This window comes from Hemitrygon akajei, chromosome 7, assembly GCF_048418815.1.
Source record: "Hemitrygon akajei chromosome 7, sHemAka1.3, whole genome shotgun sequence".
Classification (NCBI taxonomy): Eukaryota; Metazoa; Chordata; class Chondrichthyes; order Myliobatiformes; family Dasyatidae; genus Hemitrygon; species Hemitrygon akajei.
The window spans coordinates 33,834,389-33,852,515 of NC_133130.1; the positions used below are offsets into that span (position 1 = coordinate 33,834,389).

The 18,127-nt window shown below is 41.7% G+C and overlaps 1 protein-coding gene across 9 annotated transcripts in view; it reads right to left on the reverse strand.

Annotated features, from left to right (window-relative positions):
* The window catches only part of LOC140730333 (CAP-Gly domain-containing linker protein 4), a 331,198-nt gene that overhangs the window by 51,899 nt on the left and 261,172 nt on the right, over positions 1 to 18,127 (reverse strand). For all 9 annotated transcript variants that reach the window (XM_073050611.1, XM_073050610.1, XM_073050608.1 and 6 more), the window contains one exon: positions 15,786 to 15,850. In XM_073050611.1, coding sequence (XP_072906712.1) covers positions 15,786 to 15,850 — 65 coding nt within the window. The remainder of the gene's footprint in view (positions 1 to 15,785; positions 15,851 to 18,127) is intronic.

Below are 18,127 nucleotides of genomic sequence, written 5' to 3' on the forward strand. Positions count from 1 at the left end.
CAGAACGTTTAGGAAAAAACCCTTTGACGAGAGAATGGCCCTTCTTAAGGAGAAAAAAATGTTTTAAATGCTGTACTTCTACCTCTCACCTCGCTAGAGAGTGTACGATCCCCGTGAAGTGCTCGGAATGTAATAGCACTAATCACGATGGGGCCATGCACTCCGGCCCGTTACCGCAAACCGACAAAGCTCCTTCACCCTCACAAGAGGATGGCGGGGAGGGAGAGGATCACTCCAAGACAACCGTTGTCAGCTCGAGCCGCACAGAAGTTTGCGGTCAAGGTCAGTCAAGCCGTTCTTGTTCAAAGATCTGCCTCACTAAGGTGTACCCTAAGGGAGCCAAAGACAAGGCCATCAAAGCCTATGTAATTCTGGATGACCAGAGCAATCGCTCACTAGTCAGACCAGAGTTCTTCGACTTGTTCAACGTAGAGAGTAGTCAGTTCCCATACTACCTTAGAACTTGCTCAGGTAGCATAGAAAGATATGGCAGGAAGGCAGAAGGCTTCCAGCTTGAGTCGCTGGATGGCAAAGTTGTCATCTGTCTCCCTCCGCTCTTAGAGTGCAATGAAATTTTGAATAACCGCACTGAGATCCCGACGCCAAGTGCAGTGCGACACCAGCCACATCTCCACCACATTGTCAAGCACATCCCAGAACTGGATCCAAAAGCAGAAATACTCCTGCTACTTGGAAGAGACGTTCTCCAGGTGCACAAGTTCAGGAAGCAGGTCAATGGACCACACGACGCCCCCTTTGCCCAATGCCTGTATCTGGGCTGGGTGGGGATAGGAGAGGTGTGCCCTAGCAATGTACACAAACCGACAGTTAACACACTCAAGACCAACGTGCTAGAGAATGGCCACCATTCAATTTTTCAACCCTGCACAAGCTTCATGTGTATCAAGGAAGCACGACGAGGCTTTAACAAGTGTGGTAAAGTAACCGACAAGACACTGGGACAGTCAGTCTTCGCTCAAACTGAGCATGATAATAAACTTGCTCCATCAGCACAAGAAGCCATCTTCTTAAAAATAATGGACACCAAGATCTTCAGAGACGAAGCAAATAACTGGGTCGCCCCACTACCTTTCAGAGAACCACGCCAGCGCTTGCCAAACAACAAAGAGCAGGCAGTTAAGCAGTTCACGTCTTTGCAAAAAACCCTGAAAAGGAAACCTGAGATGCAGCAACAATATGTAGCATTTATGGAGAAGATCTTCGCTAATGGACATGCTGAGGTAGCACCGCCACTCAGAGAAGGTGAGGAGCACTGGTACCTACCAACGTTTGGAGTTTACCACCCACAAAAGCCTAATCAGATTAGGGTGGTCTTCGACTCCAGTGCTCAGTGCGCTGGTATCTCCCTTAATGACGTGCTCCTCACAGGCCCCGACCTCAACAATACCCTTCTCGAGGTCCTGCTGCGCTTCCAGAAAGAGAAGGTCGCAATCCTACCAGACATCCAGCAGATGTTCCATTGCTTCTTAGTACAGGAAGACCATCACAACTTCCTCCATTTCTTATGGCACAAAGACAATGACATTAACAAGGAAGTCATTGAGTACCGGATGAAAGTCCATGTTTTCGGCAATAGTCCATTGCCTGCCGTGGCCATCTATGGGCTGCGAAGAGCCATCGAAGAGCGAAGAGCACAGGAACACGGCAATGACACCGTTCAGTTTGTGGAAAGGTACTTCTAGGTTGATGACAGCTTGATATCGCTACAGAAAGAAGACGAAGCAATCGATCTGCTCCGACAAACATAAGCCTCACTCGCTGAGTCAAACCTCCGCTTGCACAAGTTCGCATCAAACTGTCAGGCAGTAATGGAGGCCTTTCCACACGATGACTGTGCTCCGGCAATCAAAGACCTAGATCTAGATGGAGAAACCATACCCACACAAAGGAGTTTGGGCCTCCTTTGGGAGATTACAACTGACACATTCACGTTCTCCGTGCCAACCGCAATCAAGCCATTCACCCGCCGTGGAGTTCTCTCCACTGTCAACAGTGTTTTCGATCCCTTGGGTCTACTGGCGCCAGTCACGATCCAAGGAAGAGCCCTTCTCAGGGAACTTACCTCTGAGCTCTCTGACTGGCATACTCCTCTACCAGAAAACAAGCTAAGTAAATGGGAGGCTTGGAGAGATTCACTTCAAGATCTAAAACAGCTTCATATCCCACGTAGGTACACTGCGGACAAATTGGCCCAGGCAAAGGATTTCATCCTTAAAGCAACTCAAAGAGCAGCTTTTGCAAGGGAGTTTTCGGCCCTCCAAGCAAATAAACCAATACCAAAGGACAGCCCTTTGTGGAAACTCAACCCGATCCTGAAGAACAATCTCATTTGCATTGGAGGCCGGTTAATACACTCTCACCTTTCAGCTGCAGAAAAGAGCCCAGTAATCCTGCCCAAAGACAGCCATGTGTCCTTACTGCTTACTCGCCATCACCATGAACAGGTAAGGCATCAGGGCCGTCACCTGACAGAGGGAGCAATCAGGGCAGTGGGACTGTGGATCTTGGGAGGCAAAACACTGATCAATTCAGCACTCCACAGATGTGTAACCTGCAGGAAACTGCAAGGGAAGCTGGAAGCTCAACGTATGGTGGACCTCCCACCAGAACGCCTCAATGCCTGCCCTCCTTTTACATATGTGGGGCTCGGTGTATTTGGTCCCTGGACTATCATCACTAGACGTACCAGAGGAGGACAAGCAGAGAGCAAATGGTGGGCTATCATGTTCAGCTGTGTTAATGCTCTCAGGCGCTTCTTTGCACTAAGAGGCCCTGCAAAACAGTTAAGGTCTGATTGCGGCACGAACTTTGTTGGAGCGTACAAGGAGCTCGGGATGGACAAGACGGTGCAAAGGTAGCCTCAGTGAGCAGGGATGCAACTGGGAGTTCAACACATCACACGCCTCTCACATGGGAGGCTCATGGGAGCGGATGATTGGTATCGCCAGAAGGATCCTCGATTCAATGTTTCTGCAGCAACGCACCCAACTGACCCATGAAGTACTCTGCACACTAATGGCAGAGGTCACAGCCATTATAAATGCACGACCACTCCTACCTGTCTCTTCTGACCTGGAAAGCCCCTTCATACTCTCGCCATCAAAGCTCCTTACGCAGAAGACAGGAGCTCCCCCTCCACCTGGGGACTTCTCAGATAAGGATTTGTACACAAAGCAATGGAGACAGGTTCAAGCTCTCGCAAAACAGTTCTGGTCTTGTTGGAGACATGAATATCTACCTTTGTTGCAACATGGACAAAAATGGACAGAACCTTGCAGGAATCTTCAAGTTGGAAATTTAGTCCTGCTCAGGGACAAGCAGATCGCCCGCAACTGCTGGCCAATGGCCAGAATCACTGCCACATTCCCTGGTAGGGATGGACATGTCAGGAGGGTTGAGTTGAAAACTTCTGACCAAGGTGATGTGAAAACTTACCAAAGGCCAGTTGCAGAAGTCATTCTACTTCTACCTAAGGACTGATTTAGAAACTGAAGTTTTGTATTATGTTCATAGTGACCTTACAAAGGTCAGGCGGAGAGTGTGTAGTAATTTGTTTGTAATCGTTTTCTAGTTAAAGTTAAGGTTGTTGAAAGTAAATTCGTTGTCTGTGATATATCGCGGCATGCGATGACACTACACCTGGTTTCGCCGCATCTTGTGGGAAAATACCGGTTTGGAGAAACGGGAAGGCGGGGGCTTGTGTGTGCAGGATCAGCGCGAGGAAAGTTTCATTCTACGCACTAGAAACATCATAGAAGCAACGCCGTAAGTTCATAAGATAATCAATATGTTGAAGTAAAAATGTTAACGCTGATTCTGTTAAAAGTAATGATTTTTGTCATAATGTCATAAAAGTAATGTTAAAAGTAAAGTTTATGTTCTTTGTTATTTAAAGAGTTGCGGATAGTTTGTGTTGAAATGTATTTAAAGCAGTTGATGGCGTAGGTAGATTCTGACTTGGTGTTTAGTTCAGAGTTTTTACACCTGTGCGAGAACACTATAATCAGAATGTTGAGGAATCAACATGGAAGCTATGTTAGATATAGTACTGCAAAAAGAGAAAAGGTTAAATGCAGATCCAGGTATCTAGAGGTTCATTAAGGTAACCAATATAATGTAATTGTATATGACATTAATCTCTTTCAATTCAAAAAGAAGATCTTAAATGTAAAGAAAGCAAACAACAAAGGCAAAATGTATAAAAATAAAGGGCTATGGGTAAAACCTAGGTAGTTCTAAGGTAGGGACATGTTCAGCACAGCTTTGAGGGCTGAAGGGCCTGTATTGTGCTGAATGTTTTCTATGTTTCTATGTATGAGCTGCATTGGGATACCTGTACTATATTAACAGATATTATGGTAAACACAAGTTGTTTAACAATGAATTGTAGTGCCCAGGGAATATTGAGGGAAGGAGAACACTAGAGTACAACACCAAGAATCCAAGGTGGTGGCAGCCCTGATAGATAAGGCAATGAACAAGGCTTACAGCAAATTTGCCCTCACTGACCAGTACACAGAATAAAAGAGCAGACAGATTATGGAATATCATTCCTCAGAAGCTGATGGGTAAACACCTCTCTGTGTAACTGGATCCTGGACTCCTTGACAGAAAGACTACAGTCGATCCTTGTTGGCAGAAACATCTCTAGTTCCATCACAATGAACACTGGCGCTTCCCAGTGCTGCGTGCTCAGCCTGCTGCTTACACATGACCACACTACTAGATCCAGTTCAAACCAAATCAAGTTCGCTGATGACACAACAGTGGTTGGAATCATCGACAAAGATCAAGAAATGGCTGACAGAGTGGAGGTAGAGCAGTTGGTAGAATTGTGAGACACAAAAACTTGAGTCTCAATGCGCAGGCTGAACACTCCGCACTGCACATACACAACTCCTCCACGGACAGAGTTAGGAGCACCAAGTTTCTGGGAGTGCACATAACGTACGATCTCACCTGTCCCTCAACACCATTTTTTTTTGGTAAAGAAAGCACAGCAGCGTCTCCACTTCCTGAGGAGATTGTGGCGAGTGAAGCTCTCCAGTGCATTCTAACCAATCTTTACAGGAGCACCATTGAGAGTGCCCTGACCAGCTGCATCACTGTCTGGTACAGAACTTGCAAGGCATCTGACCACAAGTCCTTACAAAGGATCATGAAGACTGCTGAGAGGATCATCTGGGTCATTCTGACTCTCATTAGAGATATTTATCAGCACCCATAGCATTGTCAGTGATCACTCCCACCCATCCAACAATCTCTTTGACCACCAACCCCCACCATCAGGCAGGAGGTACTGTAGCATTAGGACAAAAAATGTTTGGATGAGAAACAACTTCTTTCCCCAGACCACAAGACTACTGAACTCATTGCCAGCACCCAGATCTCATCACACATGAAATCCCAGTAGCATTATACTGTTCACCTTTTAACTTGTGCCCTAAAAACAACATATTATTTTTTACTTTACTAATGGCAAAATTGCTTTATGTATTATGTGTGTGAGTTACATATCCTCTGATCAGAATTAGAATCACAGTCAAGTTTATCACTGCCATGTGTCGTGAAATTTGTTAACTTAGCAGCAGCAGTTCAATGCAATACATAATATAGAAGAAAAAAATAATAATAAATAAATCACAGGTATATGCATATTGAATAGATTAAAAATCATGCAAAAAATATATATTAAAAAATTGAAGTAGTGTCCACGGGTTGAATGTCCATTTAGGAATCAGATGGTAGAGGGGAAGAAGCTGTTCTTGAATCGCCGAGTGTGTGCCTTCAGGCTTCTATACCTCCTACCTGATGGTAACAGTGAGAAAAGGGCATGTCCTGGGTGCTGGAGGTCCTTAATAATGGATGCTGCCTTTCTGAGACACTGCTCCTTGAGGATGTCCTGGGTACTTTGTAAGCTAGAGCCAACTAAAATTACAACCCTCTGCAGCTTCTTTTGGTACAGTAGCCCCACCCTCCACCATACCAGACAGTGATACAGCCTGTCAGAATGCTCTCCACGGTACATCTATAGAAGTTTTTGAATGTATTTGTTGGCATATTAAATCTCTTCAAACTCCCAATGAAGTACAGTTGATGTCTTGCCTTCTTTATAACTGCATTGATATGTTGGGACCAGGTTAGTTCCTCAGGTCCTCATCTTGACACCCAGGAACTTGAAACTGCTCACTCTCTCCACTTCTGATCCCTCTATGAGAATTGGTATGTGTTCCTGTCTTATCCTTCCTGAAGTCCACAATCAGCAATTTTGTCTTACTGACGTTAAGTGCAAGGTTTTTGCTGTGACACCACTCCACTAGTTGACATATCTGACTCCTCAACATCCTCTCAATTCCATCTGAGATTCTACCAACAATGGTTTTATCATCAGCAAATTTATAGATGGTATTCGAGTTATGCCTAGCCAAACGTCATGGGTATAGAGAGAGTACAGCAGTGGGCTAAGCACACACCCGAGGTGCAGCAGTGTTGATGGTCAGCGAGGAGGAGATGTTATCACCAATCTGCACAGATTGTGGTCTTCCAGTTAGGAAGTCAAGGATCCAATTGCAGAGGCCCAGGCTCTGTAACTTCTCAATCAGGATTGTTGGAATGATGGTATTAAATGTTGAGCTATAGTCGATTAACAACATCCTGACATAGATATTTGTGTTGTCTAGGTGGTCAAAGGCTGTGTGAAGAGCCATTGAGACTGCAGCTGCCATTGCCCTATTGTGGTGATAAGCAAATTGCAATGGGTCCAGGTTCTTGCTGAGGCAGGAGTGCAGTCTAGTCATGACCAACCTCTCAAAGCATTTCATCACCAGGCAATAGTCATTAAGGTAGCTCACATTATTCTTCTTAGGCACTGGTATAATTGTTGCCTTTTTGAAGCAAATGGGAACTTTCACCTGTAGCAGTGACAAGTTGCAAAAATATCCTTGATTATTCCCACCAGTTGGTTGGCACAGGTTTTCAGAGCCTTAGCAGATACTCCATTCGGACCATCCGCCTTGCAAGGGTTCACCCTCTTTAAAGCCAGCCTAACATCGACCTCTAAGACAGAGATCACAGGGTCATCAGGTGCAGCAGGGATCTTCATAGCTGTAGTTATATTCTCCCTTTCAAAGCCAGCATAGAAGGTATTGGGTTCATCTGGTAGTGAAGCATCACTGCCATTTACGCTATTGGGTTTCGCTTTGTAGGAAGTAATGTCTTGCAAACCCTGCCAGAATTGTCATACATCGATATCGCCTCCAACCTCATTCGAAATTGTCTCTTCGCCCTTGAAATAGCCCTCCACAAATCATATCTGGTTTTCTGGTACAGATCTGGGTCGCCAGAATTGAATGCCACAGATCTAGCATTCAGCAGACAACGTACCTCCTGGTTCATCCATGGCCTTTGGTTTGGGACAGTTAAGTCTTTGTAGGCACACACTCATTTGCTCAGCTTTTAAAGAAGTTGGTAACAACTGCAGCATACTCATCCAGGTTCAAAGATGAATCACTGAATAACGATTCAAAGCAGTACTGTAAGTGCTCGTTGTGCTTCCCTTGTCTATACCTTCTCAGTCCTCACTAATGGTGCTGCAGTTTTCAGCCTCTGCCTATACTCAGGGAGTAGAAGTACACCTTGATCCAGAGGAACATTGTTTTGTATGGCAGTATGCATGTGTATGCACGTGTATCATCAAGACCTATAAGGCTACAGATTAACTGCAGACAAATAGGATTAGTGCAGAAGTATTTGATAGTTGGCAAAAGACCATAAGGCATAGGAATTAGGCCATTTTGCCCATCAAGCCGACTCTGCCACTCTATTAAAGTTGATTTATCATCTCTCTTAAGTCATTCTCCTGCCTTCTCTCCATAGCCTTTGACTATAGTCCAGACTAAACAAGAGTCTATCAACCTCTGCTATAAATATACTTCATGTCTTGGCCTTCACAGCCATCTGTGGCAATTAATTCCATCAATTCACCACCGTATGGCTAAAAATAAATACATCATCTCTGTTCAAAATGAACGTCAATCTACTCTGAGGTGGTACCCTCTGTTCCTAGACTCCCCCACTATATGAAACATGCTGTCCACATCCACTCTCCATACATCTTTCAATATTCAATAGGTTTCCATGAGATCAATCTTTTAAACCCCAGCAGGTACAGCCATTACCCTTTTCATTCCTGGAATCATTCTCATAAGCTTTCTCTGGACCTTCTCCAATGTTGGCACATCTTTTCTTAGATAAGGGGCCCAAAACTGACCACAATACTCCAAGTATAGTCTGACCAATGCCTTACAAAGCCTCACCAACACATACTTGTTTTTATATTCTAGTCCTCTCAAAATGGATACCAACATTGCATTTGCCTTCTTTACTAAAGTTAACCTTGAGTGACTCCCAAGTCCCTTTGCACCTCTGAATTTTGAATTTTCTCCTTATTTCAAAAATAGTCTATGCCTAGATTGCTTCTACCTTAATGCATGACCATGCATTTCTCTACACTATATTCCATCTGCCACTTCTTCGTCCATTCTCCCAAATCATCTAAGTACTTCTACAGACTCCAAGTTACCTCAATACTACTTGCTCCTCCACTTATTTTAATATCATCTGCAAGCCTGGCCACAAAGCCATCAATCATATCATCCAAATCGTTGACATAATGTGAAAAGAAACAATCCCAATACTAATCTCTGCAGAACCCCACTAGTCACCAGCAGCCAACCAGAATAGGTCCCTTTTATTCTCACTCTTTGCCCACTGCCAGTCAGCTAATTTTCTATCCATGCTAGTATCTTTCCAGTAATCGGGTATGCAGAGGGGGTAGAATTCCAACTGATTTGTCAGGCAAGATTTACCCTTAAGGAAACCATGCTGATGTTGGCCTACTTTATTATGTGTCTCTAAGTACCCCCAAACCTCATCTTTGATTATGGACTCCAACATCTTCCCAGCCACTGAGATCAAGCTAGTTGGTCCATAATTTTCTTTCGTCTGTCTCTCTACCTTCTCAAAGAGTGCAATGACATTTACAATTTTCCAGTCCTTCATAAACATGCAAGAATCTATTAACTCTTCCACAATCCCTTCAGCAAACTGTTTCAGAACCCTGGGATGAAGTCCATTTGGTCCAGCTGACTGCTCTACTTTCAGATCTTTCAGCTTCCCAAGTATCTTCCTTTTAGCAATTGCACTTTTACCCTCATACCCTCAAATTTCTGGCATGCTGCTAGTATCTTCCACAGTGAAGAATGATGTACAATACTTATTAAGTTCATCTGTCATTTCTTTATCCCCCATTACTACCCCTCCAGCATCATTATCTAGTGGTCCGATATTCACTCTCAGCTCCCTTTTACTTTTTATATATTTGAAAAAAAACTTCGGTATCCTCTTTTACATTTTTGACCAGCTTACCTTCAGATTTTATGTCTTCTCACCTTATGGCTCTTTAGTTGCCTTCTATTAGTTTTTAAAAACTTCCCAGTCTTCTAACTTCCCCTAATTTTTGCTATATTTTGTCCTCACTTTGTGTTTTTATGCTTCCTTTGACTTCCCTTGTCAGTTTTGGTTGCCTCATCCTTCTTTTAGAATATATTTTCATCTTTGGGATGTATCTGTCCCACAACTTCTAAACTGCCCTCAGAAACTCCAGCCATTACTGTTCTGCCATCATCCCACGTAGTGTCCCCTTCCAATGAATTTTTGCCAGCTTCTCTCTCTGTACTTCCTTTTACTGCACTGTAATACTGATGCGTCAGATTTTATCTTCCTCTTAAGAGTGAATTCTATCATGTTATGATTACTGCTTCCTTAGGGTTCCTTTAACTTAAGCTCCCTAATCAAACCTGGCTCATAACATCCAATCCAGAATTGCCTTTCCCCGAGTGGGCTCAATCACAAGCTGTTCTAAAGGTCATCCTGTAGGCATTCAACAAATTCTCTTCTCTTGGGATCCAGCACCAACTTGATTTTCCCAATCTACCTTCATATTGAAATCCCACTTGACTATTGTAACATTTCCCTTATTACATGCTCTTGTTGTAATTTATATTGTACATTTTGGCTACTGTTCAGAGACCAGTATATTACTCTTATCAGGGTCTTTTAACCCTTGCAAGTTCTTTACCCACAAGGATTCTACATCTTCTGATCCTATGTCACCTCTTTCTAGGGATAACAATTTTATTTTTTATCAACAGAGCCATCCACCCCCTCTGCCCACCTAATTGTCCTTTTGATTCAATGTGTACCTTTGGATGTTAAGCTCACAATTATGATCTTCTTTCAGCCATTTCTCAGTGATGACCACAATGTCATATCCGCCAGTGTCTAACTGCACTACAAGATCATCTACCTTATTCCATATCCACAGTGCATTCAAAAATAACTTCAGTCCTGTATTTATCACCATTTTTAATTTTGCCCTCATGTAACACTTTAACTCATCCCACTGATGGCAATTTTCCTTATCATCTTCCTGTCCTTCTTCACAGTCTCACTACCCACTGTATCCAGCTGTATGTCAACTACCCCATTCTCAGCCCTATCAGTCCAGATCTCACCCCCCCCCCTCCCCTGACAAATTAGTTTAAACTTCCCCAACAGTTCTAGGAAAACAGCCCACAAGGATATTAGGTCCCCTCAGGTTCAGGTGCACTACACCCTTTTTTTACAAATCATACCTTCCCCAGAAGAGCTTGCAAAAATCCAGAAATCTGAAATTCTACCCCATGCACTATTCCCTCAGTCTACCATTCATCTGTACTATCATGACACTAGGAGCAAAACAGAAATTACTATCTTGGAGGTTCTGTTCTCCAGACACTTCCCAACTCCCTAAACTCCATGCACAAGTCCTCTTTCCCAGAGCTGCTGGCTGCTCACTCTCCTTCCTGAGAATCTTCTGCAGCCTCTCTGAGACATCCTGAACACTAGCAACTGGGAGGCAACACACTATCAATGATCTGGATGATAACGTGGTTAACTGGATCAACAAATTTGTGGATGACACCAAGATTGAAGGTGTAGTGGACAGTGAGGAAGGGTATAATGGCTTGCAGAGGGATCTGCATCGGCTGGAAAAATGGGCTGAAAAATGGCAGATGGAATTTAATGCAGACAAGTGTGAAGTTTTACCCTTCGGTAGGACCAACCAGGATAGGTCTTACACAGTGAACAGTAGGGCACTGAAGAGTGTGGTAGAACAAAGGGATAATGGAATGCAGGTACATAATTCGTTGGAAGTGGTGTCACAGGTAGACAGGGATGCAAAGAAAGCTTTTGGCATATTGACCTTGATAAATCAATGTATTGGACAGAATCTCCTGTCCATCTCCCGAACTATCAAATCTTCTGTCAACTATCACTCTACCTAACTTTACCCTTCCCAGTTGAGCCTCAGAGCTGACCACTAGGATGCTGCTGCTGTGCCCTGAGGTTCTCCAGCAGTATTTAAAAGGGGTATACTCGTTGTTGATAGGAATAACCACAGGGAAACTGCACTGATGGTTTATTTCCCTTACTTCTTTTGGTGGTCACCCATCTATGATCGACATTCCAGTTTGGTGTAACGACCTCAGCAAAAGTCACATCTATGAGGTTTGATTCTGAGTACATCCTGCTCCAGTTCCTTGACTTTGTCAGTCAAGAGTTGAAGTTGGGTGCACTTCCTGCAGGTGTAGTTATCAGGGAAACCCTACATCTTACAGAAGGAGCATTCTACTGGCTGAATTACCATCTTGCCTACCTATATTTGGTATATCGCCAACTTTTCAAGTTTAACTTCTAGCCTGTGAGTGTTGAGCTGAAGCATGGCCACTCTAACCGTGTCCACTCCAACAAAGGCCGCTCTGCTTACACCCTGCCTTTTATATTGGCCCCTACTGAGTGCCTAAGAGAGAGTTATGATTGCAGCCCACTTTTAAGTTCCAAAAGGGCCTGAGGTCTTTTCAACCTCACACTGCCTCACCAACGAATATGCATGGACATGTTGAACCAAAGATCCTGTATCTGTGATGTATTCCATTTTAAGTAGTTAATACATTATTTACAAATTATGTAAACCTTTAAGGCAAAACCAGAAAAAGTGGCTTGGCAAGGGTTATCAGGGGAAGTCAAAGAAAGTATTGGATGAAAGGAAAAGGTTTACGATGTTTCCAAAATGAGTAAGCCTGAGGATAAACAAAGTTCAGAATTCAGCAAAGGAAGACCAAGACATTGATAAGGAAAGATAAAGTGGAATACAAGAGTAGTGTAACTGGTAAAAAGAGTACAGACTGTAATAACTTCTATATATTTATAAAATAGAAATTATTAGCTAAAATCAGTGTGGGTCTTTTTCAGGATGAGCTAGCTGAAGTTATAGTGGAGAATAGGAACAGGCACAGACAGAAACTACTCCAGAAATAATGTAAAACTACAGATACATAAACTCATGAACATTACTTTGTTATTCTTTTATTTTTTCACAATTTATTTATTTTTATAATGAACAGATTTTTATGTCTTTGCACTATACTGCTGCTGCATAGCAACTAATTTCAGATCATATGTCAGTGATAATAAACTAGATTCTGATAAATAGCTAGGACCTGTATCCATGGATTTTGAAAGGAATAGTGCATGCACCTGACAGAATTTATAGAACTTTGCCGTAGATTCCATAAATTCTAGACAGATCACACAAATTGGAAAGTAACAAACGTAATTCCACTGTTTAATAAAAAAGAATAAAATAGTTAACTATAGATCAGTTAGTATGACATCAGTTGTAGAAATAAAAATGATAGAATTTATTATGAAGGAAAGGAGGTACAACACTTAGAAAATAGTGAACGAGGCACAGTTAATGTGGATTTATTAAAGGGAATTCATGTTTGATAAATCTGTTGGGATATTTAGAGTTTTAACTATTAGAATACATAAGAGTAAACCAGTAGAAAGCCTTTGATAAGGTTATATGTTCGAGTTCATGAAATTGGGGCTAATATTCTTACATGGATTGATGAGCAGTTCTTGTATGGACATTTAGATGGAGACGGAACATAAAGATTTTTACTCTCCATGTATGTGAAGGATGTAAGAAATAAAGTCAATTCAATTCCATCAGGTATCTTTGACTTCAAAATTTCACTGCTTCTCTTTCAACAGATGATGCCTATCTATTAAGTGTTTCCAGAAATAAAAACAAAAATTGCTGATTATTAGCATCTGCAGTACAGTTTATGTGAAATGATATTTTGAAAATCATGTGAAAAATTGTGAGATCATATACTCTGGTAGTAAAAAGATGAAGTTTGTTTTTAAATGGTGTGGGATTGAAAATTTTGCATTGTTCAGGGCATTAGAATGTGTTTTTGCTAACAGGTATGCACAGAGTACAAATAATAATTCAAAATTTAAGGACAGAAAGCCTTGTGCAAAAACGTATAATATACTGTCATTGCTACCTGTCAAAGCTGAATTTTACAATACAAACATTTCAAGAAATTATTCTCATTCCAGCAGAAGTTGATGAAATGCTTTAATCATTTAATCTTTACTGATCAGCCATGCTACATTTCTTGAGACTTGTATTTCATGTTTTGGGAAACAAATATGTGACTCTAATAACTCCACATTACAATATAGAAGCTTAACATTGAATCAGAAGTAATGCTTTGTATGAGAGATCAGTTTCATCATGTAACATGTACAAATCATGTAACAAATACAATAAATTATCATAGCTAGAGAGAAAGTTCCTGGGAAACTGAAAGATCTGAAGGTAGGTAAGTCAGAAGTTATATACCTCAGAGTTCTGAAGGAGGTGGCTGAAGAGATCATGGAGGCATTACTAATCATCTTTCAAGAATCACTAGATCCCGGAATGGTTCTGGATGACTGGAACATTGCAAATACCACTCTACTCTTCAAGAAGGGAAACAAGAGGGCAGTTAATCTGACCTTAATGGTTGGGGAAGATGTTGGAGTCAATTATTAAGGATGAGGCCTTAAGGTACTTGGTACATAATAAAATAGGCCATAGTCAGTATGGTGTCCTCAAGGGAAAATCTTGCTGACAAATCTGTTGGAATTCTTTGAAGAAATAACAAGCAGAATAGACAAAGGTGCCACACATGAGGCTGCTTAACAAGCCACAAGAAAGATTCGAGCATGAGTGGCTGATTAGCAGGAGGCAAAGAGTGGAAATAAAGGGAGCCTTTTCTCATTGGTTGCCAATGATTAGTGGTGTTCCACAGGGGTCTGTGTTGGGACTGAATCTTTTTATGTTATATGTCAATGGTTTGGACATATAATGTCCATACCATATATTTGGACATATAATGGTTTGGACAATGTCAATGGAATTGATGGTTTTGTTGCAAGGTTTGCAGATAATATGAAGATAGGTGGAGGGGCAGGGAGTTTTGAGGAAGCTGAGAGGCTACAGACGGATGGATTACAAGAATGGGCAAAGAAATGGCAGATGGAATACAGTGTCAGGAAGTGTATGGTTATGCACTTTGGTAGAAGAAATGAAAGGTTTGACTATTTTCTAAATGGAGGGAAAATACATAAAACTGAGGCATAAAAAGACTTGGGAGCCCTTGTGCAGGATTCGCTACAGGTGTTGTGATGGAAAATAACTGGTTCTTTGAGTCTCAACAGTAGAGGCCTGGACACACACAGTTTTAATAATAAGGAATTTATTTACAAGGGGAAGTCGGGTCAACACAAGCAACTACAATACACAGGAAGCGGTGTGGGGACAGGGTACGGTTACACAAACAAAGAACAAGGGAAAAGCACTACAACAGCTATCCCCCTTGACCTTGGATAGCTGCGGCTCCCTTACCAGGACAAACGATAGACCTTCCCAAACATAAATCAATGCACTTACCTTCAGTGAGGTGGTCTGTAAGAGAGAGCACGCCAGGGACAAGTCTCACCTTTTATAGCATGGGGCTGGGCGAGATAATCCAATTAAGGTGACCAATAATTTAGGTGTGCATTGATTAGTTGGGAGGGACCAAATGTTGATTGGCATGTGGTGTGTCCTCCGACCAGCCAGGTGGCAGTGCATTTGTCACGTGGCCAGTATCTCTGGATACAACAGGTTAAATTGCAGGTTGAGTCTGTGGTGAGGACGGCAAATGTAATGTTTACATTCATTTCAAAAGGACTAGATTATAGAAGGATGTAATATTGAGACTTTATAAAGCACTGCTAAGTCCTCACTTGGAGTATTGTAAGCAGTTTTGAGACCCTTTATCTTAGAAAGGAGTGTGTTCAAAGAGGTTCAAAAAAGTGATTCCAGGATTCAATGGCCTCTCAAATGAAGAGCACTTCATGGCTCAGGGCCTAAATTCGCTGGAATTCAGAAGAATGGTGAAAGGCCTTGATAGAGTGGATGTGGAGAGGATGTTTTTGATGGTGGGAGGGTCTAAGACTAGAGAACACAGCCTCAGAATAGAGGGGCATCCTTTTAGATCGGAGATGAGGAGGAATTTCTTTAGGCAAACAGTGGTGAATCTGTGAAATTCTTTGCCACAGGCAGCTGTGGAGGCCAAGTCATTATGTATATTTAAGGCAGATGTTGATAGATTCTTGATTGGTCAGGGCATGAAGAGATATGGGGGGGAAGGTAGGAGATTGGGGCTGAGAGGAAAATTGGATCGGCCATGATGAAATGGTAGAGCAGACTTGATAGGCGAAATGACCTAATTCTGCTCCTATATATTATCATCTGATGGTCTAAATCAATTACCTACCTATAACTGATTGATTGAATCTGCTGGTTGGAATATCTGAGAAGGAATCCAATGCTTCTGTTGCCCTATAGGGAAAGAACAGATAGATTCACACTTTAAAATGAATCCTGTCAAGAGCAATTTATGATGTCAACTTTCATTTTTAGCATCCCAGTTGGAATGGGGCTGTTAGATGAAGAAATCTTTTCATATTAAGGTTGATTTGGTTTATATTAATACCAGATTTGGGAAAGATTGTTGAAGGTACCATTTGAAATAAAGGGGGGGGGGGGGGTTTGCCAGTAAAATAGAGACAAAGTTGTCCTCCATATTGGGTATGCACAAGAGAAAATCTCCACCATACCCAATGAAAAACGATAGGAAGAAAATATAGCTGCAGGAGCAATGCCTTTAAAGGAACCTTAGAAACCCATAACCAAAAGCTTCATTGATGCAGAGCCCAATATAGCAGGTAATGTACACAGATATATTCTGCTCTAAAAGCCCACCATCAGCTATCTTCAAAATGTCATGACGAGACATTCACCCTTCATTTTTGCTACATAATTGTACTGTGCATCTGAGGCATATTTTCTACTTTTTTTCGAGCAACTGAGCACAATCTGCACAGTGAATCCTACAGTCGGTAATTTCAGGTGCTTGGCAGCCAAACAAACAGGCCTTGCATGTATTCTTAGTGATATTCTAGAAGCACATTTTTCTCATTGTTGTACATGAGGTAAGGAATAAGCAATTAGAAATTATCTCTGAATCTTTTCATTTCCTTTAAAAAGATTATGTAAATGACTCATAATTGCCCAGAAGAATCCATAAATGTCAACTAATTAAATAAGTACTTTTTCAGTGTTGATGGAATTTTAATCATTACTTTCAAGACAATTTTGTCTTCTGAATAATTTCCTACAACAGTACTTAGAATAACACTATCCCCAAGCTGCTGAAACATTTAGAAAGGGCATACTTTCTCCCCAAAGAATTCAGTGAATCAGGTTAATTTCCCTAACAGGAAGACTTTTATTGTGCACTTATCGACCAATATTCTCAAAGTACATTGCACATTAAGGCCAAGAACAGTCAGATTCACCAACATAACATTATTGTTGCAGTTACTACGATTAACATCAATTTGCTCATATTAATCCAGTAATTGTAATCTTCTTTTAATTATTCCATATATTTTCAAAGTTTTATGTGCTCAGGAGTTGGGAACAAAGAGGTATTATACATCATAAAGTCAGGCTGATGCATCAGTATAGATCTTAATGAGAGCTCTCTGATGGACCAATCAACATTAAATTACCTTGCGGAGCTTCAATGCGTAATGACCTGCACAGGCAAGATAAACTTTCATTGTATTAACCACATATTAACTGGCGAGACACCAGCCTAAGAAAAATGTAGGGGATACAAAGTAGCAATTATACAACTTATGATTTTCATATTCTTTGTTAGCTTCAGAATAGTTTTTTTAAAGTGACTTTATCAGTCATTAGGAATGAATGAATCTTCATGCTTTATTTCTTTCATTTAGGCATATCTGGGTGCAATTAAAAAAATGTAAGAAGCAAGAGTAGGCTTTATAGCCCCTCAAGCCTTCTCCAGCATTTAAAAATATCAAGGCTACACCTTGTCCACTTTCCCATCTAAATCTACTAGTGTTGAGAAATCTACTATTTCTCTACTAAATCTACTAGTATCAGTGTCAGCCTTTACCATATTTAACAATTCAGCATCCACAGCCACCTATGATTGGGAATTCCCAAGATTCACTACACAATAAGTAAAGAATATTTCCTCATGGTCCTAAATGACTGACTCTTTATCCAAACAGCTAAAGACCAAATAGCACTCCACAGAATCACCCTGCTAACCTGAAATCAACCTGATTAATCCTTATCTGTTTTCTGTTTTATCATACCAAATCCCACCTGGGCCTCTGTACCTCCCTCTGTAATTGGATCCTCGACTTCCTAACCAGAAGACCACAGTCTGTGCAGATTGGTGATAACATATCCTCTTCGCTGACGATCAACACTGGCAAACCTCAGAGGTGTGTGCTTAGCCCACTGCTCTATTCTCTGATACACATGACTATGTGGCTAGGCATAGCTCTAATACCATCTACAAATTTGCTGATGATACAACCATTGTTGGTAGAATCTCAGGTGGCATACAGGAGTGAGATAATGCCAACCGGTGGGAATGGTGCTGCAGCAACAACCTGGCACTCAATGTCAGTAAGACGAAAGAGCTGATTGTGGACTTCAGGAAGGGTAAGATGAAGGAACACATACCAATCCTCATAGAGGGATTGGAAGTGGAGAGAGTGAGCAGCTTCAAGT